The sequence below is a fragment of the Harpegnathos saltator genome, unplaced genomic scaffold (genome assembly GCF_003227715.2).
Source record: "Harpegnathos saltator strain DR-91 unplaced genomic scaffold, Hsal_v8.6 scaffold177, whole genome shotgun sequence".
Lineage (NCBI taxonomy): Eukaryota > Metazoa > Arthropoda > Insecta > Hymenoptera > Formicidae > Harpegnathos > Harpegnathos saltator.
In genome coordinates, this window is record NW_020229958.1 from 139,621 (window position 1) to 166,474 (window position 26,854).

Sequence of the window (26,854 nt, forward strand, 5' to 3'; positions counted from 1 at the left end):
CAGCCAGCCAACGGAGCGGAAATCCTAATTACGTACGATTGTGTAATTTGTTAGACAAGAACGATAGGTATCGTGGCGGTTATGAAAATGCATTAGTCTCGTTTCGAGGGAACCGGCTTGATGCATAACTGGCGTGTAAGAAACTGCTGTCGTGCCGAGTGTTCAGAAACAATGCGAGGAAGCGAACCATCTTTTTCTGTTGTGTTCGCATTGAAACGGAGCCGAGAACGCGCCTCCGTCCGCTCGTGACGGCGCGCTCCGATCCGCTCCGCTCAGCTCCGCTCCGGCTGGATACGCGCTCTCGAGAAAACGCACCGAATCAACCCGGCCGCGTCGTCGGCCGCGAGCGTGCACAATGCGGCGGGCGAAAAAGCGCCGCGCGCGTTCCTGTCGTCCTTGTCACACTCGATTGCAAAAAAAGAAAAAGAAAAGAGAAAAGGATACAGGAATATACCTTCGGCTGAATAGCGGCTGAAAAGCGACGTGAGAGCAGCGAATGTTGTCACATTGAACGCCACACGCTCCGGCGTTCGAGATATTAATCGCGAGCCGAGGTCGATTAATTATTTTAATTAATTAAATTCAACGAGAGGCCTGGAGACTAAAATTTGGAGAAAGCTCAGAGAGCCCGACGACGACTCCTCGCTGCTGGTCTCGCGCGAATTTAGACGCTTGGTCGGTAACGGCGTCGCGTGTATACGCAACCGGCAAAGTTGAACGGCTTCCGCTCTCCTTCCATCGGCTCGCATTTTCCGAGGCAAGGCTACTGCATGCGCGGCGCATTCAGCTCGGCAGGAATACGGCCCGAAAACACCGCCAAGTCGGAAGTGGAACGCACTGAGCGGATAAGTCGACGGCGGACAGATTGTTTTCGAGCTTTACTCCACAGTCTGTCTGTCTATCTACCTGCCTACCTAACCTATACCTATACCTGCGCGGCTCTCGCGACGCGAGAGCGCTATAAGCAGGCAATCGTCAATCAACGCGCGCTCGCCGCAGGTTCCGAGAAGAGCGTAGCGCGCGTCCCGATTAAGCTATATATTCCGATCCCGTTCGCCTAAACGGGACGAGGACAGGAAGGCGCCCGATAAGAATCGTTAATTCAACGTCGCCATCGCGCGACGATCGATCGCGCTCGTCGCCGTCGTTCAATTACGCGAATGCGCGTCGATACGTGCTCGCGTAATAATAACAGCCCGCCTCGACACGGCGGCGCTCCTCGGACAAACATCTCTTACAGTCACGGGACATTCTTGACCCAAAGACACTACGCGACGCGATCCTCCTCTCCCTCCCGTTGAAATGAAAAGTTATGACTTCCTGTTGTCCGCGACTGCGAATGCGAAACTGCATCGCGAGAGTGCACGGCAGAGAGGGGAGGAGAGAGAGAGAGAGAGAGAGAGAGAGAGAGAGAGAGAGAGAGAGAGAGAGAGAGAGAGAGAGAGAGAGAGAGAGAAAAGCTGTTGTTTCCCGATTTCGTCCACGCCCTGCAATCGCTGAGACCCTTGGTCTCGTTTCATTCAACGCATTAGAGCACTCGACACACAAAAGAGACTCTCAATCGCAACACGATCTGCCCGTGAATGAGAGATTCGGGCAAGCTGCGCGAGCGAGCGTGCTTCGACGCGGACGCGTTCGTCACAGCTTCGAGCGAGGGCCACGTTCGATCGTTTCGCGGAATGACACTCGTCGCGAACGATCCAACGTCGCCTGTCGCATTGTTTCTCGAGAAAAAGTCAAGATGTACCTTGTAGCACGTCGAGTAGCACGGACGCTGCCTCTCCGCTCCGAATCTGCGTCGAGTCGTTTTTGCAGGCGCGATTTCGCATCCGCCATCTTTGCCGGCGTCCGTCCTGAAGTTGCCGCGATTCCTGAATCGACCGTCTGTTTGTACATACATTCACACGTATGTACGTGCATATGCATATATACACGCACGCACGCACATACGTACGTCCGTCCGTCCGTCCGTCCGTCGATCCGTCCACCCACGGTGCTCGTGCGCCGAGTGTGGGCAGTTTCCTGTACGTTGATCACGTATTCCTTTTTTCCAGCCTACACACGTCTGCGCGCGAGCGCGTGCACGCGGAGTCTCCATGTTGGCGAATGCGAGGCGTTCCGAGAGAGGAGACACACACACACACACACACACACAACACACACCACACACACACATACACACACCACACAAACATACATACACACGTGCGCGCCCATGTGTGCGTGAGTTAGTCCGCCAACCCTCTTGTCCCCCCTCGCCTCTTGGTCGTCCTCCCTCACACTGGCATCAACGCGCGATACTTGGACTCTCCTCTCCTAACCCCGACTAGCCCCTCGTCCCTCCGCCATCCCTTTCTCGTCGTGGAAACGTGTCTCTGTGTGCACGTGAGGAAGTAGTGAGGAAAGGGGGAGGTGCGGGGACAGGGCAGAGAGAGAGGATCGCCAAGCGATCGTGCGTGCGTGTATCTCTCTCTCTCTCTCTCTCGCACGCGCGCGCGCGCGTGCGAGCGCGTGTGCGTGTGCGATAAACCTGACGTCACTGGGCCACGTGATCACGCGATCGCGGTGGGGGGAGCCCATTCATAACCCGAGCAAGGACAGGCTTAAGGCCGTTTCGGACGGTGCGTTACCTACACCTCGAGCGCCGAAGATGACAGGAAGTTTTTGCCGTATGCTCAACCGCTCTGTACGAAGAGCGACCGGCACGAAGCACCGGCAAAAAATACTTTCGAACAGCCACACCATCTCCCTGTCTCTCTCGTTTCACCCTCCCCCCCCTCTCTCTCTCTCTCTCTCTTTTTCTTCGTCTCTCTCTGGTCGGCGAGTGTGCGCCGCGCCGATCGACCGTAAGATAGAATGGGGAAACGCGGTGCGCGCGACGCGGAATCGACGGAATCCCTCTACTACTACGGTCATTGTAGCGTAGCCAGCGTTGTGGAGCTTGTTGTGAATGATATCTCGAGGTCCCCCCGAGATAACGGGATATTTTTACCATAGCTCTTTCTCTCTCTGTCGCGCGCGCGGTGCTCTTATGTAAATATACGAGTGTATCGCGCGAGCGCGTCTGTCCGATAGCGCGGAGATAGACGCGCGCGATTAGCGCGAACCGCTCTCGCGACGATTACACTTTTTCTCTCTAAATAATAATATCGCCCGTAATCGACGCGTTTCGCGCGACGTGTACCGCGCGTACAAGTGCGCGATGTTTCGTTCTCCCTGCCGTTCTGCAGATGACCTTTTTTTTCTTTCGTTCTCTCTCTCTCTCTCTCTCTCTCTCTCTCTCTCTCTCGCTCTCTCTCTCTCTCTCTCTCTCTCTCTCTCTCTCTCTCTCTCTCGCGCGCGCGCGCGATACGAATCGAGATTAGCCTTGCAGAGCTTCGCGCTCTCAATTAGAGAGCCCCCGCGCGCACGTGCGATTGATCGGCCATAATCGACACGCTATCGTAACACGCGAGCAGCAAAGTTTTGCCTGGTTGAGGAAAAAAATTCGCCGCCGATCGAGACCACCACGTTGCGAATTCGTCGTCGATACACGCCGTCGTGGGACACCCTATAGAAGGCTGCGAGGCGTGCCCACGGTTGAACAGCGCGGCTGATAGCACGATGGATCACGAGTACAAGCACCGTGTGCGACCAATGAGCCGTATCCTGCTAAACTGTTAAGAAGGAAGTGGTTCGTTGCTGCTGCTGTTGCTGCTGTTCTCTCTCCATCTGTCTATCTGGCTACCGATCTATCTGTCTGCTCGTCCGTCTTTCTCTCTCTTTCTCTCCTCCCCTCTCCCTCTCTCTCTTCTCTCTCTCTCTCTCTCTCTCTCTCTCGTTCTCTCTCCGCCTAATCTATCTACGTGATTGTGCCGATGCACACACACTCGTTTCGCCTATTTATATATCCGCGCGCTTTGCTTCTTTTCCAGATTCGACGTTCTTTATGTTCTTGTCTATTATGCACGATTGTGTACAGAACTCGTTACTCTTTCTTTTATCTATTGAATGCATTGATCTTAGAGAATACAGAGATAGGAAAAGTGGTAAATCGTGATACCTTATGTTTGCAGAAATACGAAAGTGTATGTGCAGTTTGCGTTTGCGCAGACAGACAAGTTGTATGTAATCGCGCTTCAATCGCTAATAATAAAACAGTAAAAAAATTTTGGTAACGTATCATGATGCCGTCGAGTGTATACGTAGCGGTAGTGTAGAGCAAATGATTACAAGCAACCATGAAAGGTGCAACGCGTAAATGAAAATTACGGGTTCTCTTTCAAGAGGAGATACGTAAAGTCCTGTAAGTGAGACATGATTGTAACTTTTCTGCGAAAATAAAATGAATGTGGAACAATAAGCGTGGTATCTGCCCTGCTTATTTCCTTGTTGTGTATTCTCACACCTGAACCTGATCCCCCTCTTTTCCTTCCTCCTTTTTCTACACTCGCCGCGGTTTCGCAAAAGGTATCTCTCGCGCGACCACACGAATGATATTGCGCACAAAGAAAATAGATCTCGCGGTTATGTACTCACTGGTATTTTGCTGCTCTTCAAGAAATCCAACAGCGCCTCGAGAGCTCCCAACGTAGACGCCTGGACGTAAACTCCTCGTTCGGCTAGCCGTATGTTTCCGAGAGCGCTCGACAGCTCCTTGGCTATCTCTTCCTTCAACACTTCCACCTCGTCTGGCTTTTGCGCGACTTGCAGATTTAAGCCTGCGCGCACACGTTAACTAACGTTACTCTATATTTAGCACATAAAACGATCAAACGTGTTTTTTACCCCGACATACGACTGTTTACAAAGTAATAAATCGACATGAAAAGTACGTTACGTACCGGCAATGGCTTTCTCCAGATCTTTCGCGGCGATTTTCACTCCCTGAGCAGCCGTAACTTCACGATACTCGATGTATGCGTTCTAGAATGATACACATTCAAATAGTAAACAAACATTTCGAAAAGTGCAAATATATACCGCGGGAAACAGTGACGACAGTCGTAGCGTAAAATATATTTTTAGCAATTGAGTAAAACATATAACTATGAAAACATATAACTATAAAAGATTACCTTAACTCTTAATTCTTTTAACGGCTGCGGCATAAGAAGCGAGCGAATTTGCGTTACAATAGGCCCGTCCGTTCCAGCGATAATGACCGTATCGCCCTCCCTTAGCATTCCATTGACTAGAATACAGTCTATCGTGGTACCCAGTCCCGGCAATGCTTTCACTTCCAATACGGTAGCTTGAAGCTCCTTGCTGTACATGAGTCTCCTGGCCAGCGGGCCCTGACAAGCGTCGACTATTAAGGCCAATAGATTGCCCATACCTTCGCCTGCGTATCAACGTAACGACGTGTAAAAATCATAACCCGTAAAAATTATATGAAATAAAAAATATTTTAAATATGATAAGAGATTAGAATTCAAGTTAAAAGCTTCAAATTAGAAAAATAAGGAAAAAAAAAATATATATATATATTTAAAGATATAATGAAATTGTAAAATCATAACAACACACAACAACAATACCTGTTATGGCACTGGTTGGGACTAATGACACGTAACTCCTAGGATCTGGATTCTCATAAAACAAAGCTGCATTCAAACTCTGCTCGGCGAACTGTACAATTATGTCCTTTGACCGATTCTCGAATTCCCGCTGAGTATTAGGTGCTTGATTCTTCACGATGTCCTGAACATCCTTACGATTCATGGTCTGCCAATCGTATAACCTGAGGGAATCGAGTCACTATAACTATCTGGCTGTCAACAACCTCGCAACAGCGAACTGTCGCGGGTTGCTTGAAACCGCACGAGTATCTCTGGTTCCTGAATTGTACAAACGACCGACTTCGCTTACCTGTCAATTTTATTAAGAGCAACAACGAAAGGACATTTCTTGGCTTTCAACAAATTGATACTCTCTAGCGTTTGCGGCTCTAGCCCGTGCATAATATCTACAACTAAGATCGCTATATCACAAAGAGAAGACCCTCTGCTTCTGAGATTGCTGAAAGACTCATGACCAGGTGTGTCTATGATCAAGAGACCGGGGATTTTAAATTTCTTGTCGGCAAACTGGAAACAAAGAGAGAAGTGCGGTTGTAACGTATCTGTACCTGCAACGTCCGAGGTACTCGCTAGAGCGTCTGTACTTACGCCTTTCACATGCTTCGTTGACTCTTGGATAGCTTCAATTGGCACATTAGTAGCACCGATTTGTTGAGTTATACCACCCGCTTCGCCGTCCTGCACGTTTGTTCTCCTCAGCTTGTCCAGGATCTTGGTCTTGCCAGTATCTACATGACCCAACACACAAACCACGGCAGCTCTCAAGTTATCCAATGACTTTTTCTTTTCGGCTTCAATACGGCGACTTTGGATTCGTTCTCGCGCACGTTCCTTCTTGCGCGCTGCATCTGGTAGTTTATCCTCTACTTCGCTCTCTTCGTAGCTCTCGTCGCCCTCTGACTCGGATTCACTGCCGCTCTCGCTCTCAGTTTCACTCTCGGAAGACTCTTTCTTCTCCGGCTCGGTTTTGGCGGAGGCTTTCTCGACGGATTGTTCCTTCGCTTTCTCGGGGGTCTTTGGGGCGTCGTCCGATTTATCTGGAATTAAGCAATTAAAATTTGGTTACTCTTTTTGCGAGGTATATATAATAATCAGCATGATCTCTTATAATCATACAAGAGACAGAGTACCTTCTTCTTGCTCGTCTTCCGTGCTGTCGGCATCCCACGAATCCTTAACATCTTCCTCTTCCTTTTTCTCCTTCACATCCTTCACCTCCGTTGATTGGTCTATAATTTCCACTTGCACTTGATCCGTAGGTGCTTCGCTGTTTTCAAGTTTCTCGTCTTCCTTCTTCTCCACGCTAACTTGCTGCTTCAACTTGTTCGGTCTGACTCGTGTTCCTGAATCAAATCAAATGGTCAACATAAAAGTTTTACACGGTACTCACACGATGGTTTTCTTTTTTTTGTATCAGCGTATATCGCAAAATACCTGGTCTAGGTTTTTTCTCTCCCACATCCGGCAAGTCAAGACCCTGAGCTTTAAGCGCTTCGATCATCGCCTGTGCCCTGGCTCTGTCCTGCTTCTGTTTCGTTGTTAAGAATTTGCCCTCCGCCTTTAATCTCTCTTTTCGCTGCTTTTCCTTCAATTTCTTCCTCTCCTTGCGTTCCTGCTCAAGCCGTAATTGTTCGAGTCGCGCCTGTTCCCGCAATTCCTCTTGTCGTATCCTCTCTTCTTCCTCGCGCTTCAATCTTTCTTCTTCTTCCTTCAACTTCCTCAAAGCTTCCTGCATAGCAGCAATAGTTTTCTTTCCAGGACCTTTGCCTATTACAGTTTTTTGTTGTATCAGAAAAACAATCAATCGCACAAATAACGTGTCGAGTAACAAGTGACAAGAGAAGAGCCTTACCTTTCTCTTTAACTTCCTCTTTAGCACCTTTTTTCTTTTTCTTCTTGCTATCTTTGGGTTCAATGGTATCAGCATCAGTTTCCATGTTATCTTGTTTTTTTTCAGGTACAGGTTTATCATTCTTCTTCTCATCAGTTTTCATTTCATCCTCCTCTCCTTTCTTGTTGATTTCTTTGGAAGCATCCTGTTGCAAATTTTAACTATTAATATACTGGAATGAAAAGTCTGCACACAAGACAGAGATTTGTGCAATATATAAATCCTATTTTTTATTTACCGCTTTTTTCTGCGCCAATTTCTTCTGCTTCTCCCTCTCCTTCTTTTCCTTCTTCTTTTGTGCCGTTGTTTTTACAGTGCTAACTTCCACATCCATGTTAGTATTATTTATCTCTACAGCTACTGTATCGTCAGAGAGAAGAATGAGAGCGGCCACCAGCTGTATTTCGGGCAGTGCTGTCAGGTGCAATATGTTGCGACGCTACAGCGCATGCGTGAGATGACGTACTCCCTGTTTGAGTGAAAGTCTCAGTATCATATCTTTTTTAAGGTATTATAGCGCCCATATTATACTATGCATTGAGAATTGCAACCGAGTATTTAGTAAATTAGATAATCTAAATCGTGGTTATTTTAATTGATCTGATAGTAATTCTCAATCTATAGTCTAATATGAGTCTAATATAAATATTATGTAACAGTTACATAGTTGAGTGAAAAATTATAATGTTAATGTAACGTAATTGTTATTTAGTATCCACTGGAATTATAATGTTAATATAACTGATATTTAGTATCCACTGTACAATATAATCTAAGATAAGGCACTCGCGCAAGAAGCACGGGAAAATTACACTGGAACCTGGAAGACAGCTGATCGGATAGCGCGGGCCCCTTCATGGACCCTGCGATGCGCTTTATTGCCGTCATTGGCATAGAGCTACGTCATCTCACGCATGCGTTGTAGCGTCGCAATATATTGCACCTGACAGCACTGATTTCGGGGGATACGGCCAGAGAGAAACCTGAGAGCGGCCATCAGCAAAGATTTAGAAATTTTTATGAATTCGACGCGCCCCCTGAGAAAATAGACGTCAACTACGTCGACACGCCCCCTGAGAAAATAGACGTCAACTACGTCGACACGCCCCCTGAGAAAATAGACGTCAACTACGTCGATGTCGTTCGGTAACGAGGTTTGTCTGTAATAGTTTGGTTCATATCTGAGCAACTACACAGAATATAGTAAAAGTTATATCAGAGAGAAGAATGAGAGCGGCCACCGACCGTATTTCGGGGGATACGGCTAGGCGCATTTTAAATACGCCATCTGACCAAAATGCGCCTAAACTACGTCCGCTAGGCGCACTTTCGCGGTGATAAAAGTAAAATGCGCCTAGGTTCGTGTCCGTACTACTTCCATGCAATGGATAGTAGATTAGAAAAAGACAGACGACAGACAATCGTTCCGTCTTTGTCTCACTATTGAGCGGCGCGCGGCAGTAAACACGAGGCGAGGTAGCGGCGATCTTATCGCTAAGCGAACATCTCTCCGCTTTTCTTTCATCTTTCACGCTCCAGAGACATCAAAAGACGCGGTAGCGTCTCGTGTCAAGGGAACGTGCGAAGCGAGGAATTATTTTTCACGCACCCTAGGTAGCACATGGGAGACTAGACGAGCGTCGACATATTATCTGTTTCTTTCCCGCTCGTCTAGCTTATTGACTGCGTGAGCCGCGAGATTTTTCTCGCTACTCCTATACCTCGCTCTTTCTCTCTCTCGCTCGTTCTTTCTCTCTCTCGCGCACTTGCTCGCTCTTCCTCTCTTCTCGTGTTCTTACGGCTTGATTAAATATATTAATTACATGACAATATATATATAAATAAATGACACATATATAGTGTATATGTATATAAAGAATATTTAGTATTAATGCACAAATAAAGAAGAGAGAATTATAATGAGAGACGAAAAGTTAATAGAAATCCACTCTTAGCCAATATATACATCTTTTAAAAATGATTTGTTATTAAAGTATATGACAGAATAATTTATTTATGCTAATAAATTTAAATTAAAAATTAAATGAAATATTATTTGTTTTGTAAAAGATATTCCATTGTTACATTTTTCTTTTCGTAGCAAAAATAAATTTAGTCTAGTAAAAAAAGAAATTAGTTTTATTATCATATTTCAATTACGACTTTATTATTTAATTTTACGAATAGATAACGTGCATATTGTTGCTCAACGGAAACCGCGAGAAAATGGTGATCTCCGTCAAAAAATAAATGCAACTTTTTAATAATATAATAATTTTTTTACGTAAGTGTTTGTTTTTATAGTATAACCTGTTGAATTTTATTAATTATTAATTCAGCATGTTATAGTATAAAAAATATATTTTAATATAAAAATTAATGTAATATTAATTGTTTGCATTTGCAAGAAATATGGATAGAACAGGATAGGTTGCAATGATACATAGGAAGAAAAAGATAGATAGATAATGTTTTCAGTTTCAAGAGAACATTTGCTTAAACGTAAGTCTCTGCTGCTCAAATCTCTTCCTTCCTGTAGGAGGTTTTTGGCGGTTTCGGTTACTTTCCTCTACATTTATATTGATGAGTTGAAGCGCTTGTTTCTACGAGATGTTTAAAATTCGGCTGACTTTACGAGTGTTAACACTCGTAACTGGACCTAAGTAAGACTTTATCTATTTATCCATCTATCTTTTTCTTCCTATGTATCATTGCAACCTATCCTGTTCTATCCATATTTCTTGCAAATGCAAACAATTAATATTACATTAATTTTTATATTAAAATATATTTTTTATACTATAACATGCTGAATTAATAATTAATAAAATTCAACAGGTTATACTATAAAAACAAACACTTACGTAAAAAAATTATTATATTATTAAAAAGTTGCATTTATTTTTTGACGGAGATCACCATTTTCTCGCGGTTTCCGTTGAGCAACAATATGCACGTTATCTATTCGTAAAATTAAATAATAAAGTCGTAATTGAAATATGATAATAAAACTAATTTCTTTTTTTACTAGACTAAATTTATTTTTGCTACGAAAAGAAAAATGTAACAATGGAATATCTTTTACAAAACAAATAATATTTCATTTAATTTTTAATTTAAATTTATTAGCATAAATAAATTATTCTGTCATATACTTTAATAACAAATCATTTTTAAAAGATGTATATATTGGCTAAGAGTGGATTTCTATTAACTTTTCGTCTCTCATTATAATTCTCTCTTCTTTATTTGTGCATTAATACTAAATATTCTTTATATACATATACACTATATATGTGTCATTTATTTATATATATATTGTCATGTAATTAATATATTTAATCAAGCCGTAAGAACACGAGAAGAGAGGAAGAGCGAGCAAGTGCGCGAGAGAGAGAAAGAACGAGCGAGAGAGAGAAAGAGCGAGGTATAGGAGTAGCGAGAAAAATCTCGCGGCTCACGCAGTCAATAAGCTAGACGAGCGGGAAAGAAACAGATAATATGTCGACGCTCGTCTAGTCTCCCATGTGCTACCTAGGGTGCGTGAAAAATAATTCCTCGCTTCGCACGTTCCCTTGACACGAGACGCTACCGCGTCTTTTGATGTCTCTGGAGCGTGAAAGATGAAAGAAAAGCGGAGAGATGTTCGCTTAGCGATAAGATCGCCGCTACCTCGCCTCGTGTTTACTGCCGCGCGCCGCTCAATAGTGAGACAAAGACGGAACGATTGTCTGTCGTCTGTCTTTTTCTAATCTACTATCCATTGCATGGAAGTAGTACGGACACGAACCTAGGCGCATTTTACTTTTATCACCGCGAAAGTGCGCCTAGCGGACGTAGTTTAGGCGCATTTTGGTCAGATGGCGTATTTAAAATGCGCCTAGCCGTATCCCCCGAAATACGGTCGGTGGCCGCTCTCATTCTTCTCTCTGCTTTTACCTCACGCTCCAACACGCTAACTCGGCGTGCTGGTCGGCTGACGTCGGCGGGTTTGCTGCTTTCCGGGTGTAGAGCGACGTATGCCAGCTGCGCTGCGAACAAGTCATGCAGAATCGAGGAGGCGTGCGAAGGGGTTTCCTCGTCGAATGCGATCGCGATGGTGAACTCCTCCGGAGCAGGACGGTACATACACAACTACACGCACGAAGCCAACACTCGACACATGGAATACACGAGCGCGCTGAGATAACCTAGGTAGCGGAATCCTGCCGCGAGAAGTCGCCGTGTCTCGTTACTGGACGCGACATCTATCAGCTTCTTCTCCCTCCCGTGGAGAAGAACGAATCCTGGGATCTGCTCTTTTTAACTACACTGCTGAACTGGTGCAACAATACTGGCTCTGCGTTCAGAAGAACAAAATGATCAGTGAGCGCTTAGTGATTCTCGCTCCTGATTGGTAAATATTTCTCGGTCTTTGAAGAATTTAAAAGAATGCACCAGTCACAGACAATAATCACTAAGCGCTCGCTGATCACTTTGTGCTGCTGAACGCTGTCATTGATTCAGCAGTGCAATTAAAAAGAACAGACCAGTTGCCACCGCTGTGAATCTCCGCCTCTCTCTCTCTCTCTCTCTCTCTCTCTCCCTCCCTCTCCCTCTATCCCTCTCTCCTTCTCCCCCTCTCCCCTTCCCCCTCTCCCCCCTCTCTCTCTCGCCGGCGTCGACTCGTCAAAGATCTTCTGACTCAAAAGGATTTTTACTTTTCACGATTCCGCTCCTGCTGAGAGCAAGGTTCACGATCGTGCAGCAGAAGTCGTAAGAATCGCGTCTCTCGACCGAAAACGGGTGAAACTCAACGGGTCGTAACCTCGGAGAAAGCGACGGTAATCACAGATGCAGTTCGAGAAGCATCTTTATAGCATCTTACACGCTTGTAAATGAGAAATTTATGTTTCAGGCTGCGGGAGGACTTTGGAATTGGGCAATTAGACTTTCGAATTAGAAGCAGACTTACATAATCTCGCTATCTGGCGTCGGGCGGTCGGCTGTTAATCGTGTTTGGCGGTCGGCGGTTGACGCAACGTATAGTTCCAAAGTCTCCGCTACGAGCCGCCACTATCCACAACGAGGAACCAAGCACGACGTAGTGCGATTCAGCGACAGATCAGACGTATATTATTTTTTTAAGTTTTTAATCTTACGGACTAAATCGGTAGACCTTTTCATTTTTATGTTTTACAACTTGACGGTGCAACAGAGATTCGTTTTGTTTTCGAGCAGAACAATTTAATATAGCAGGTCGAACGTGCTTTTTACACCACGGAAATTAAAAAATTGTTTTTCCCGGTCATGAAAAATAGATAATATTTGGCAGGCTGCAACTTTCACGAGAATATGTAATTCAACGATTAAAAAATCTTTTCTAGAAGGATTATATGAGCAGACAGTCTCTAATTTTCATTGGTTTAAATAATTCTCTAATCGAACCAGAATATATTGACGAAACATTGGAGGTGGAAGAGGGGACAGATTTATAATAGAAATTTATGATAGAATTTTAAATAGACGACGTCAAATGGAATATATTTCTACGTTATTGTGTTGTTCTATTTTGTCGTCTTCATTTCCCACACAGCACACTTTATCTCAGGGACGTCCGACACCAATATCCTGAGGATATACAAATGTCTGTTGTTTTAGATCCTACAGAAATCTTACGGATATCTTTTTTAGTACCAATTTTTAAAAACTGAAAGTTTCTAAAAAGGAACTGAAAGTTACTAAAAGGGATATCCGTAGGATATCTGCAGGATCTAAAACAGCGGACATTTGTATATTCCCAAGATATGCCAAGGCGGTATCCCAGAATGATTTCTGTCGGATGTCCCTGAGATAAAGTGCGCTGGTGGGTTGTTAGTATTATGTAGAATTATGTAGAATAAATATGTATGAAAAATATAATCACGCGCTCCATCATATCGAGCAATACATGTGAGTGACATACGCGATATTAACGCGAATATAAATATATTTATACACTTTCCTTCAATATCCCTGACAGCACATGTTCTCCTGGGGACGTCCTAAGGACGTCCTGAGGATGAAGGAACATCCCCAGGACGTCCTCTGGACATCTGTGCTATTAGAGACGTGTCTCATTTGATATCTAATAAGAACGTTTAATGAAAGAACATCTAATTTCTGAAATTTGCTGAAAAACGATTTCTTCCACTGGAAATGAATGTCGAGATAAATCGAAACAAAAGTGTATGAATCTTTATATGCGCACATACGTTGCACAATTATTGTATCGTTTGTTTGTTAGATTCTATTATTATTAATATTAATATTAATATTGTTATTAATTATTAATATTATTTTATTAATATTTTATTATTGTAAGCGATTTATAGAGCTTGGCGTGTGCTTTCGGAAAGAATATATCCCAAATCCAACGAATCACAATTGTGAAGATATTGGCGCACATTCTCAAATCTAAATTCATGAAAAATCGTGTATATTTATAGTTACACTTCACTTGTCAAATCGGCGGAAATGCATAGAAAATCGGCCTCTCTATATACACAAACACGACGCGATGATGTTATTTTATAAATATTAGGCTGGCTAATTACAGCTTCACTTCGTGGCGTCAGAGTGATTGGCAAAACGAAAAGGAAATCGCAACGGTGACATGCGATCGCGACATCACTGTTAGTCACCGTGATGGAAGTAGAACGATATAATAACGATCGTATATCCGTATAATCCGATGCGACGGAAATACCGCCGATTATCAAGCGATGATATGCCCGTCCCCAGATACGATATACTCGTCGCGGCGGTAAACGTATAAATCTCGCGCTTAATTAGAGCCCGCAACACGTGCAATATTATTTCATCAGTTTCATCAAACGTGTCTGCGTTTAGATGCCATTAAAGGGTATCCCCACTATCAGTGACTATGCGACAATTGCACAGTAACTGAAGATTGACAGTCTTACGTTGTGTATGCAGCTGCGATAGTCGGCTAGCGCCCGTTATCGTATATTCTATGCTATAGATACTGCAAGTCGTTTATTTGCAAGTCGTATAGTATAAATTACTGAGATAAAGCAATTTGGCTAACATTATTTTCAGCAGTTGTTGAAAATCCGACAGATCAAGTTTCAAGGAACTTGTTCAGTGTGACGGACGAAGTGATCGTGAAAGTTTCGCGCGAAATATTCAAACCGCATATATACCTAACGAAAGTCAAGTACGAATTGCGCGAGAAAATATATGAGAAAAAAAAGCGCTACATTCAGATAATATTTGCCGAGACAGAAATACTTGTTTCAGTGGAATAAATAGAATTTGAGCTCAAACGACGTTAAAAAAATGAAAACGGAGCTTTCTTCAAGTCGAAGTTGTACATTTTCCAAATTAAGTTGAAATTTATTGATTTATCATTAATAGAACATTTGTTTCAGTTAATTCCAAAGTAGAAAAATAAATATCTCAAAAACGTCCGGAGAGCTTTCTTGCGAAACATAAGCTGCTCCTAGAGCATTCTCGGAGATCTTAAATTCAAAAAAGTAAATCGACACTTAGGTCTCTTAGGAAAATTCAGATATTACTACGTCAAAGTAAACGTTTACTACAAGCCGTCGAGACACACTGAATACAACTGAATTTTTATTCCACAATTGAGTTAAAAGAAAACTCAAGATAACTGGATCTTCAAAAATATTGTTTTTTTTTAAATACTGGCAAATAAATAGTTATGTTTATCTGATTCTAGTTCTCTTCTTTCTACATGTACATTCCACTATACAATTCAAAGTTGTTCAGACCTCGTTTATTTTTCATTTTATCCTGTTGTGATTCAAATTAACTACTCAGCGACGAACGACTCGATTTCAATAAATTCGACGACAACGGTATAAAAACTCATCCAAATATTAGAACTGTCGTAAAAATAATTCGGACAGGATAAAACGATGCGGTTATCAACAGTGATTATACATTGCTTGGTTTACCTGACGGTCTGCGACGGTTATCGTTTCCTCGGTGTGTTCCCTTTCCAAGGCAAGAGCCACTTCGTCATGTTCGAGGCCCTGATGAAGGGCATCGCCAGTAAGGGTCATCAGGTGGATGTGATCAGTACATACCCCCTGAAGAAGCCCTATCCGAACTATAACGACATTGTGAAGCTGCGTCCGTCCATGCAGCTAGTGAACAACATGACGTTTGAAATGATGCATCAGATTATCTCTGTGAATATAGCGCATGCAGTCGCGACGTTAGGCGGTAATGATGTCTGCAATCACCTGAGCAAACCGGAGATACTCAACCTGATACGAAATCCGCCGAAGGATCCTCCTTACGATGCGGTACTCATAGAGGTATGCTCGGAATACGGAGTTTACAGTGTCTGTGCTCGCAACGAATCGAACTGGACGCGTTCGGCTCTGAGATGATGAGAAAACGATAATTTCTTATATTAACATGTACAGGGTCTTTTGGAAACGAAAAATTGTGAAGATTCAGATCAAACTGAAAAGAAAAGTCAAGCACCATTTTGCAAAAATCGCAATAATTATTAAGTTATTAATGATTGAAAATTACCACATCTAGAGGCTCTTTTAATTGATAGCTTAAAAATTTGCTTGCATTTGTTTGCAAAATGGTACTTGACTTTTCTTCTCAGTTTTGATCCGATTAATCTTCACAGTTGTCTCGTCACTTTTATCGTGTTATAGTTGCTTCGACGTGGGACATCTTGTCAGCGGAAAGTTGATAAATCATCGGGTATGGTTTCAAAGCGGAAGCGGCTACTCGAAAGTTGAAATATTAGGTGCTTGCATGTATTTTGATCAGCGCCATATATTGGTGAAAATGCGAAGTATCAATGTAAAACAACCTAACCTAACTGTTAAATTCGATGGTTTCCACATTTCTCTACATAAAATAACAGTTTACCATTTAGTATTATTGAGTTATTCGGTGTATACAGACGCTAATCATGGAACGCTCAAAATTGCATTTTCGACATTCATTACTTTTGTTGTTTGATTTGAAGAAATCTGCTGCCGAAGCCCATCAAACACTTTTTAGAATTTATGGTGATGCTGCTCCGTCATATCCCAATTGTCGGTTTTGGTTTCAACGGTTTAAAAGTGGTGATTTTAATGTCAATGACAAAGAACGGCCTGGAGGACCAAAAAAGTTCGAAGACAACGAATTGCAAGACTTATTGGACGAAAACTCAGCTCAAACTCTCAAAGAACTTTCAGACAGCTTAGCAGTTGATGAATCAACTGTTTCCAGACGTTTACATGCGATGGAAAAGATCCAAAAGGAGGGAAAATGGATACCATACGAATTGACTGAAAATGCCATTTCGAACCGTTTCAACATCGCAGTTTCATTGCTTGCCAGGCAAAAAAAGAAAAGTTTTCTGTGGCGTATTGTTACTGGCGATGAAAAGTGGATCTACTACAATAATCCCAAACGCAAAAAGTCATGGGTTAGTCCAGAAGAGCCATCCACATCGACACCAAAGAGAAATATTCATGGCCATAAAGTCTTGCTGTGCGTATGGTGGGATCAGCACGGTGTAGTGTATTACGAGCTGCTAAAACCGAATGAAACTGTTACTGCAGATGTCTACCGACGTCAATTGAACAAATTGAACGACGTATTGTTGCAAAAGAGACCAGCAATAGCGAGTAACAGACGCAAAGTCATCCTCTTGCATGACAACGCTAGACCTCACGTTACAACAGTTGTGAAGGATACACTGTTGCAGCTCGAATGGAAAGTTCTGCCGCACCCAGCGTACTCACCAGACATAGCGCCTTCTGATTATCACTTGTTCAGATCGATGCAGCATGGCTTGGCTGGCACACGGTTTCGAAATGCTGAAGAAGTGCGAAAATGGATCGATGATTGGATCGCTTCCGAACCAACATCGTTCTTTCAACACGGTATCGCCATGTTGCCAGAAAGATGGGAAAAAGTTGTAGAAAATGATGGAAAATATTTTGATTGAAATATATTGTACCGATTTTTTTCAATAAATGAAAAGAAAATCGTGTGTATTTCCTACGCAACGTGCGAGAGACACGCCAGCGTTTGTCGCCAGCAATTGTTTACACACAAAAAGCACCCGAAGGGAACATAAAACTACTACGTCCTCGTCGTTGTTCCTGTGTAACGCTAAAAGTAGTTTCCCTAAAAGCTAAAAGCTAAAAGAAGTAACATTCAAATCTCAAATGGGGACCCATATTTTTCATTGCAGAATTAGATTGTACGTGAAATTTTTATTGAAACAATTTTTTTCATTCGTGATAGATAGCGTTGAATTTTTCCGAGAAACTACTTTTAGCGTTACACAGGAACAACGACGAGGACGTAGTAGTTTTATATTCCCTTCGGGTGTTTTTTAATGTGAGTCCCCTTGCCTCTCACTGTTCAATTAATTAGAATAAGTGTTCGAAATTTTTACCTTCAACTTCAATACACTTATTGATCCTTTTTTCAAATGACTGTACACAGGATAGAAGCATATCTGCGGGAGTTTCAGCGCAAGCGTTTCTTGTGCGTTCTACCATGTTTTCACGAGTTGTTGGCACTTGTTGATAAACCTTATCTTTTAGGTAACCCCACAGAAAGAAATCCGTCAAATCAGACGACCTAGCAGGCCAATTAATCGGGCCACCTCTGCCAATCCACCGACCATTGTAATCACGGTCTAATACTTCCCGTGCTGCTATTGAATTATGCGCTGGGCAACCGTCATGCAGATTTGAACGTTACCACCCACCCTACTCCGAGAGGATGGGGGGGAATAACTTTTATTATGTTCTTTAAAAATATTGAACAGGTATTTTTTATTTCTCAATCTAATGATCATTTCTGGAGAATTGCGGAAAGTATAATTTTTTGCGATTACAGCGCCATCTATCACGAATAAAAAAAAAAGTTTCGGACAAAATTTACGTATTTTGTGGCGTAGAATCCGTATCTGCAATAAAAAATGGGGGTTTCCATTTAAGATTTCAAAGTTGCCCCCAACCCCCATCCCCAGGGGTTGGGGTGGGAAGTCGAGTTTGGTATCATTGGATGTCCCCCTTCGAGACTAACAACTTTCATTAACCACTTTTTTTTATCCAATGCATAGTTCTCGAGATATTTCAATGTCTTCAGATAAATCGTGCACCCTGTATAACCACAACTATATCTAAGAAATAATTTAATCAAATATGTTCGTTATACATCGCGTCATATTAACGCGGTGACAAGTTCAACGAGAACATCGATCTCTTCTATATCAGGAGAATACCTCGAAAATTCGCTGAAGATTCGCTCTCTCGACAAATGTTTCTATTATCTTTCTTGCGAAAGAATTTAAAAAAATCCGAGCAGAAATAAAACGAGAGTTCTTTTTTTAAAGTATTTTTTTTTACCTCGTAATGTTCGTGATGAATTTGAATCTTTTCAATTCACGCTTATCCGCGACGTTATGAGAAAGATCGGGAAGAAGATCGCTGACTGATCTTTTTCTCGAGATGGTGCGACAAATATGACATATAGAACATTAAAGATATTAGGACTATTGATAATTGTATATATCACTATACCCAGCGATATCCCCAAGACATGATACATAATTTAAACTTTCGAGTAGCCGCTTTCGCTTCGAAATCGTACCCGATGATTTATTAACTCTCCGCTGATAAGACGTCCGGCATCGAAGCAACCATAACACGGTAAAAGCGACGAGAAACGTGTTCTCCATTTTTGAGTCGTCGAGTGAACGTCTTCACTCAAAATTCAGAAGCGCACTCGACATGAGACGTTCACTCGTATGGAGAAACCGCTCTGAACTTGAGAGTTAGACGTTGCGATGCCGAGTGACGATATCTTCATGGTCGCGTCGACTGAATTTTTACCCTCGACGCTCGAGAATGAGATTTCGAGCAATCTAGACAGTATGTAGATATAATTGTACTCAAGAGGAATCGCTTCGTTAGCTGTTCGGCGCCAGTTGCTACGGGATCATCGGTTACCTGTGGAACGTGCCCATCATCGGGGTCAGCACCACCACACTTTACCCGTGGCTGCACCGGTTGGTCGGGCAGCCCGAGAATCTCGCCTATGTGACGAACAATTGCATGAACTTCGTCAGCAACATGAACTTCTGGCAGCGCATCTCCAACACGCTGTTGTCGTCGTATTACAAGTGGGTTTTTTACTCAACAACAACGAGTGTGCAGGACAACATAATAAGGGAGCACTTCGGCCCGGGCTTGCCAAGCGTGCGAGAACTGGAGATGCAAGTGGCGTTAATCCTCGTAAACACTCACATCTCGCTGAATGGGATCAAACCTACGGTACCTGCCATAGTGGATGTGGCGGGGCTGCACGTCTACAACGACGACCTGGAGCTGCAACCGGTAATTCCTGAAGTCACTTCTTCACACTTTGCGCGCCTTCACTCCTCTCTTTTCCTCTTCTGCCGCTTCTCTTTTGTTTCCTTGCTTCCTATCCTTGTATGAACCTGTTCGGCTGGAAATTGAGAAATCCGGTTGAGATAACTGAAGTGGCAATGTCATGACTGAGCAATGAAAGCCTCCTGCGAGGATCTTCCGGCTCCTGACAGCCGAGATTCGGGCGACAAAAATTCAGTCACACAAGTCGCATTTTTTCCGTGCACAGACAATTGTTTTGACACCTTGTTCCCATCCCTCTGAATAATCAACAAATAGTAAATCGATATTGCATACGATCAAAGAATTCGGATAATTTAGTTGCACGTTGAGGCTATCGTGACGGTTTATATGCTGTGTAAAAAAAAAAATAAAAGAAAAAAGAACAGAAAAAGAAGTTCAAATTTTCCAGCACGACACAATAAGAGATAATTACAAGTGAGTCGCGGTGAATCGACGAAATTTCATTGCCGTGCATTACGTGCGAAATTACGTCGAACAGTTGCATGACACGTGAGAAAAATAAGGAGCTTCGCGATTCGAAGGCCGAGCAGGCCTTCACCGAAATCAAAACGATCAGAATTCCATGAGAAGAAACAAAGAAAAACTTCGCGTTGCAAAGTACCGTCCTCCCTCTGGCTGTCTTGTCTGTTCACAAAATAATGACACAATGTGTTGAATTTCATACGCGAACTTTCATGTAATCGTGTATATGTTATCACGGTACGTTATGATGCACGTTATTTGATTGCCGGTCAGCTGATGCTGAGCAGACGATGTGATGAGATGTGCCACCGAAAAATCAATACCGGTGCTTATTGACGCGTTGTCCAGGGAGATCGCTCTTCAATTTTAAGGCCTGCTTGATACAATTTATAACGCAAGTAGTGCAGGTAATACGCGAATTAGGTGAAGATAATTTACAAGTAAGTATAAATTAATGACATTTACATATTAATGGTGTATGTACGTGACGTATATACTATGTAACATGTGATACAATATAATATAATGTATATTATAACATAAGTTTTTACAAGTAAAACTTAAAACTCTACAACACTATTCTACTGTACAAAAGAAGTGATATATTAGAACAGTAGCGCCAACTGAGAAATCTAACATATATATATGATTATTGTATACTTAATATTTTTAGAAGTTTCAAATTCAAATTATTTCCTTTTTTAACATATATATTATATACATAATATTATATATATATTATATACATAATATATATATATATATATATTATGTATAACATATTATATATAATATAACTAAATAATTAAGATTTTTTGTATTAAATATTTGTATTAAATATTTGTATAAATATTTGTATTAAATATTTTTTATTGCATTATTATAATAATTAATTTGTTATAATAACAAGTAAAATAATCATATAATTCAGTGTTCTAATAAATAATGATAAATTTTAATTGTAAAAATTCATGCCATGGACATTTTTTTGTAGCTAGGTTTTCCTTGAATAACAATAACCTTTAAAAATATACTTTTTTTAAATATTGGACACTATTAATAAACATGTTAAATTTTTATAATACTATATAATTTTTACTTTTAAAAACTTATGTACATATATATCTTAAAAGAAGAATAATTTGATAAGTTTTATTTATAAAAATTTATGTTATGTATATAATATATATGTTAAAAAAGGAAATAATTTGAATTTGAAATTTCTATAAATATTAAATATACAATAATCATATATATACATTAGGTTTTTCAGTTGGCGCTACTGTTCTAATATATCACTTCTTTTGTACAGTAGAATAATGTTGTAGAGTTTTATTATAGTTATAAGTTTTATTTGTAAAAACTTATGTTATAATATACATTATATTATATTATATCACATATAATATACATTATATTATAATATCACATGTTACATTGTATATACGTCACGTACATACACCATTAATATGTAAATGTCATTAATTTATACTTACTTGTAAATTATCTTCACCTAATTCGCGTATTACCTGCACTACTTGCATTAAAAATTGTATCAAGCAGGCCTTAAAATTGAAGAGCGATCTCCCTGGATAACGCGTCAATAAGCACCGGTATTGATTTTTCGGTGGCACATCTCATCACATCGTCTGCTCAGCATCAGCTGACCGGCAATCAAATAACGTGCGTCATAACGTACCGTGATAACATATACAATGAAATAATAAAGTGTGTATATATATATATATATACATATATATACATGCATACACACATTCTCTCTCTCTCTCTCTCTCTCTCTCTCTCTCTCTCTCTCTCTCTCTCGCTCTCTCTCTCCCCCCCTCTCTCCCCTCTCTCTCTCTCTCGCTCTCTCTCTCCCCCTCTCTCCCCTCTCTCTCTCTCTCTCTCTCTCTCTCTCTCTCTCTCTCTCTCTCTCTCTCTCTCTCTCTCTCTCTCTCTCTCTCTCTCTCTCATAAACACTAGGACACTTTTCTTCCTATTTTTTAAGATCGAATCGATTGGTATTGAAAAAACGTCGATCGGTTTAGCCATTGGGATATGAATATCTCACCTCGTTTCAACTCGCAGTTTCGCGTAATATAGGCACGGTGTGCCTCTTGATTTGTTATTCCTCTTACTTGTTTAAAAATCAAAATGAAGTCATTAGCATAATATTATGTGCATAACAAGTGCTCGTAAATTGCCATTTCGCGAGCTCTCCAGCAAACGTAATGTAACATACATACAGTCTGTAAAGAGCGTTAATACGGGTTAATGTGTAGGAAAATTTATTTTTAATGATTTTTAGGTACATGGATTTGTTGTACTCCATGAGAAGAAAAATGCTATAGCATTAATAATGAGTCCAGTCACCATCGGCATTGATAATTGCTTGGCACCTCCGAGGCATACTTTCCACTAAGTTGACTGCGTATTCATTCAGTAAAGACCTTCAAATGAGACGAATTTGTCGTGTCAGCTGCTTCAAAGTGCACACTCTTTTTTCTCGAAGCTTGTGCTTGAGATATGCCCACAGATTTTCAATGGGATTTGCATCTGGCGACTGCGATGGCCAATCAAGTGTGACGATGCCAGACTGCTCTTTTCACTCGGTGCAAAGCTTGCTCCGGTGTTTTGGGTCGTTGTCTTCTTGTAAGATCCAGTCCTCGTTTTTTTTATGAAGCATCGTTCAGCAGTCGGCAACAAACACTTCTCATAAATTTTCAGCATTAAGGTCGGGTTCCGCTTAAACAAATTCACAATTTCTTTTTCCATATTCGGCGTCACTTTGCCTATCGAGCGTCACGTTCTGGCGAGTCATCGACATTTTTGATCTTCTTATATTGCTGAACCCACTTAGCGACGAACGATTTTGACTTTCCCATGTATTTAGCAGCCACTGCATATGACATTTTTGGTCCTTTGGGGTGGGAACAAAGGAACACAGCCTCGTAGCGTGATGCGTATGCGGCACTCATGACGGTTAACGTGTTTCTCAGGTTAGAGTTCAACGCCAACTGAATCTTTTGTGACAAAGCATTCATGACAAAGATTTCATCTATCGTTTCACAAAAAAACTAGGACGATATTTGAAGCCAACTGCCATTTATTCCGTACACGCTCTTACTTTACAGACTGTACATAACTTGTTAATTATAATTTCCTACTGAACATTGTGACATAACGTTGTGTTACATAATGTACGCGTTGTATAACATTTGCATCGTTGCAAGCAAGAAATTACAACTAACAGGTTACATCGTGTTTACTGGATTCTTTTTTCCGTAGGATATGGAGAAATGGATGAACAACAGCAAACACGGTTTCGTCTACTTCACCTTCGGCTCGATGATAATGATCGAATCATTCCCAGAGCAGTTCCTGAAGGTGCTTTACGCGAGCTTAGGCAAGATAGCGCCGATCCGAGTTTTAATGAAGGTACCGAGCCCAGAGAAACTGCCGCCGAATTTACCCTCAAACATTCACACGTTTCGCTGGATACAGCAATTAAAAATATTGAGTGAGTTACCGTTTTGTTTTCCCTCCTCTTCAACTCCCGGCCTCTGCTACTGCCGTACATCTTGATTCTTCTTCGTTTTTTTCTTTTTTTTATTTGCGAAGCGATGCGCGTGTGTATTCCCTTCGGAAGCTACATCGAGAAGTATTAACATGGAAATTATAAAATGTTACATTAACGATCGCTTTCACATCGTTCGTCCAGGAAACAGGTTCATAGAATATCGTGCATTTCTTTTTTATCAGTAGAAAACAGACTGTTTAAATGCAGATAGAGCGAAAAGTTATCAATATGCTTTGCATACGTAACATCGCTCTTTCGTGAAAATCTTTACATTATACATGTACATTATACATTATACATTATACATGTATACATTATACATGTATGACATATGACACTGGCAAAATCACTAGCAAAATATTAATATTAACAACGTTTACGATATAACTTCACTGCACAGTAACGATAAAATATTTTTTCATGCGGTCCAAAACGAGAGAAGATTGTTTGAACGTTCCATCGAATCTCGTCTGTTTTGTAGTACATACATCGAAAAAAAATGCATTGTAATTTTTTCATCACCGACTGCTCGGAAATATTCATGATCATGATCGGAAATATTCATGATCATGATGAATATTCATGATTTTATATTTCGGATCAATTTAAATCCATCCCAGAAATTTCTTAGAATTCTGTCTTATTTAACTACACGGCATTTTGAAATAAATTTAAGACAAAATTTTAATCTACTTGATCCTTTGTGATCTAAATTTTTGTCGATTTTTCTTTTCCGTTGAAATTTATTTGTGTGACAATATCGCATAATTTGCATTTATTTTAATTATTTAATACTCGACTAGCATACCGCAATAATTATTTACAATAATATATTTATATATGGAAAAAAACATTTGATTAAATAAGCTATTATAATTCTAAATCTAATAAAATAAAAGATATGATATAAAAATTCCCATTAAAATTCGGTCTAAATTTCTTAATTTTAACAGAATTCTAATATTTTCAATAGGAATTTCTGGGTCGTTCGTACCTCATCAGAAAGTTGGGGCTCATTCAATCAAATATTTCTCTCTATGTAGAATAGATTGAAAGAATAAATAAATATTACACGGTATAATCGTCTTAAGTAAATGCAGCATGAGAGACTGCAACACCGCGCTCGGCCGAATTTATGAATACGCAGAAACAAATTGTTCATCGACATAATAATTGTTAATAAGACATTAATAATTGTTAATAAGATAAGCACTGCTTACGAGATAGCACGAATGTGGTCCCGCAGAGCACCACAACATCAAGGCCTTCATCACTCACGGTGGGCTCATGGGCACGCAGGAAGCGATAGTCTGCGGCGTTCCCATGATCGGCATACCATTGTTCGCCGATCAGTTCGACAACATCGACAGATACGTTAGCCGAAACATCGCCGTAAGAGTGAACATCGAAGGGATAACGGAGGAGATCATGGACACGGCCTTAAATGCAGTTATATGGGATCCTCTGTACAGGTCTGCTAAATCTTCGTCTCTCTTCGTCTCAGCTGGAGCTGTGGCTCGATACGAGTTATCGTCGTTTTTCCGAAAAGAAACGTCGATAATAATTCGTACGTAGAAAAAATGTTTGGTTGAACGAACCGATTTCCTGGTGAAATACGAACGACGCAGAACCTTCCACGGAGAACACCGGATTTCTGTTTAAGTCAACCAGATAATTTCGACTGAATTCTAATGGGCCGGAAATCGGAATTTCTGTATCGTTCGTACTTCGTCAGAAAATTGTTTCATTATTCGATTAAACATTTTTCTCCGTGTGCGATACCGAGATATGCTCGTAAGAGATATGTTCGCAATCGCAATGTCGCCGAGGTTGACAGTTAAACTGTAGCAGACGAATAATTTTACACGCTTAAAAATACACGTGTGCATAGTCGCGATAACACTGATCCGCTTGTTGCAGGGAAAGCGCGCGGAATCTGTCCCGTCGATTCCTTGATAGGCCGATGAACAGCCTCGACACCGCCATTTATTGGATCGAATATATCATCAAGTACGGCAGCGGCGTATTGCGATCGCCCGCGTTGGAATTGTTTTGGTGGCAATTGTACCTCGTTGACGTAATCGGCTTCCTCATGATCTGCACAATTGCTGCGATCATTATCGTCATCTTTGTCATGCGTTTCATCTTGGGCATGATTAATAGGGAATTTTACAGTTCAAAGCATTCACAGAAAATCGACTGACTAATCAGCTCCGCAGCAAATACGTTTAAGAATAAATAATTTTCTCAACAGACATCCATTTGGAAAATGTTGCTAGTAAAATAGACCCATTAGTCTACGAAGGAGAACATAAATCTAGCGAGATTTTGTGTCGTCGAAGTGATTTAGTTTAGTTGACGTTTTTCGTGTTTTCTAACAAATGTTTTATTAAACGTAACATTATTCCGAGACAGATTACATGGCGGCTTAAACTTAAAATCGCGCAGAAGCATATATTGTTATATGATCTTTTCGTTATATATACATACACATATAAATATATATATATATATATATATATATACATACATACACATATACATATTTATTATGTCTGCATCACCACAGGTAAATAAATATATTTATCGCGTCTAAAATCTAGGGGTTCGTGTGTAATTCTCCTTTGTTTCTCTTTTTTCTATTGTTTTTCTTTTAGTTGTCGTCGCACAATTGTTCCAAGCTGGCTCGCTCTGTAGAGCGTTCTCGCAGATAACACGGGTAACAATCGTAATTTCAATATCGGCAAGGTAATCGTCTGTGTAATCGCACGTTACATGTGCGTGCAAGTGACGTAATGACAATTATGTTCATGACGTAACGAGAGATAATTATATCCCCGACAAATCGCCGACTCTCCTCGCGACTTGATTGCCGTGAGATTGACGATGCGTGCTACAAGCGTCGCTAATAAATCGAATG

General features: G+C 41.2%; 2 protein-coding genes across 7 annotated transcripts in view; one reads left to right on the top strand and one right to left on the bottom strand.

Annotated features, from left to right (window-relative positions):
• eIF5B (eukaryotic translation initiation factor 5B) overlaps positions 1-11,688 on the bottom strand; it is a 42,774-nt gene extending 31,086 nt beyond the window's left edge. Inside the window, exons 1-12 of one of the 4 annotated variants that reach the window (XR_003112707.1) lie at positions 11,392-11,684; positions 7,691-7,921; positions 7,414-7,597; positions 6,996-7,328; positions 6,692-6,904; positions 6,150-6,598; positions 5,851-6,068; positions 5,520-5,722; positions 5,058-5,323; positions 4,824-4,905; positions 4,519-4,700; positions 1,748-1,871 (exon numbers count right to left, since the gene is read on the bottom strand). Coding sequence is in view for 3 of the 4 variants with exons in the window: in XM_025297441.1 (XP_025153226.1) it covers positions 1,748-1,884; positions 4,519-4,700; positions 4,824-4,905; positions 5,058-5,323; positions 5,520-5,722; positions 5,851-6,068; positions 6,150-6,598; positions 6,692-6,904; positions 6,996-7,328; positions 7,414-7,597; positions 7,691-7,786 (2,363 nt within the window). In the remaining variant the exon portion in view is untranslated. Of the gene's footprint in view, positions 1-1,747; positions 1,885-4,518; positions 4,701-4,823; positions 4,906-5,057; positions 5,324-5,519; positions 5,723-5,850; positions 6,069-6,149; positions 6,599-6,691; positions 6,905-6,995; positions 7,329-7,413; positions 7,598-7,690; positions 7,922-8,264; positions 8,353-11,391 lie in introns of those variants that run through there. The other 3 variants (XM_025297441.1, XM_011140120.3, XM_025297440.1) reach the window with 3 other exon arrangements.
• Positions 11,689-13,898: 2,210 nt separating this feature from the next.
• Positions 13,899-26,768, top strand: LOC105182587 (UDP-glucuronosyltransferase 2A3). 3 transcript variants are annotated; one of them, XM_011140121.3, is made up of 6 exons: positions 13,899-14,650; positions 15,176-15,779; positions 19,413-19,835; positions 23,643-23,874; positions 25,181-25,406; positions 25,855-26,768. In XM_011140121.3, exons 2-6 carry the CDS (start codon positions 15,375-15,377, stop codon positions 26,135-26,137), a joined length of 1,569 nt encoding a protein of 522 aa, XP_011138423.1. In that variant the 5' UTR covers positions 13,899-14,650; positions 15,176-15,374; the 3' UTR covers positions 26,138-26,768. The 3 variants fall into 3 exon arrangements, with proteins under 3 accessions (XP_011138423.1, XP_011138424.1, XP_025153230.1); XM_011140122.3 differs by having other exon boundaries at positions 15,277-15,779; XM_025297445.1 differs by having other exon boundaries at positions 13,902-14,650; positions 15,463-15,779.
• The last annotated feature ends 86 nt before the right edge of the window (positions 26,769-26,854 follow it).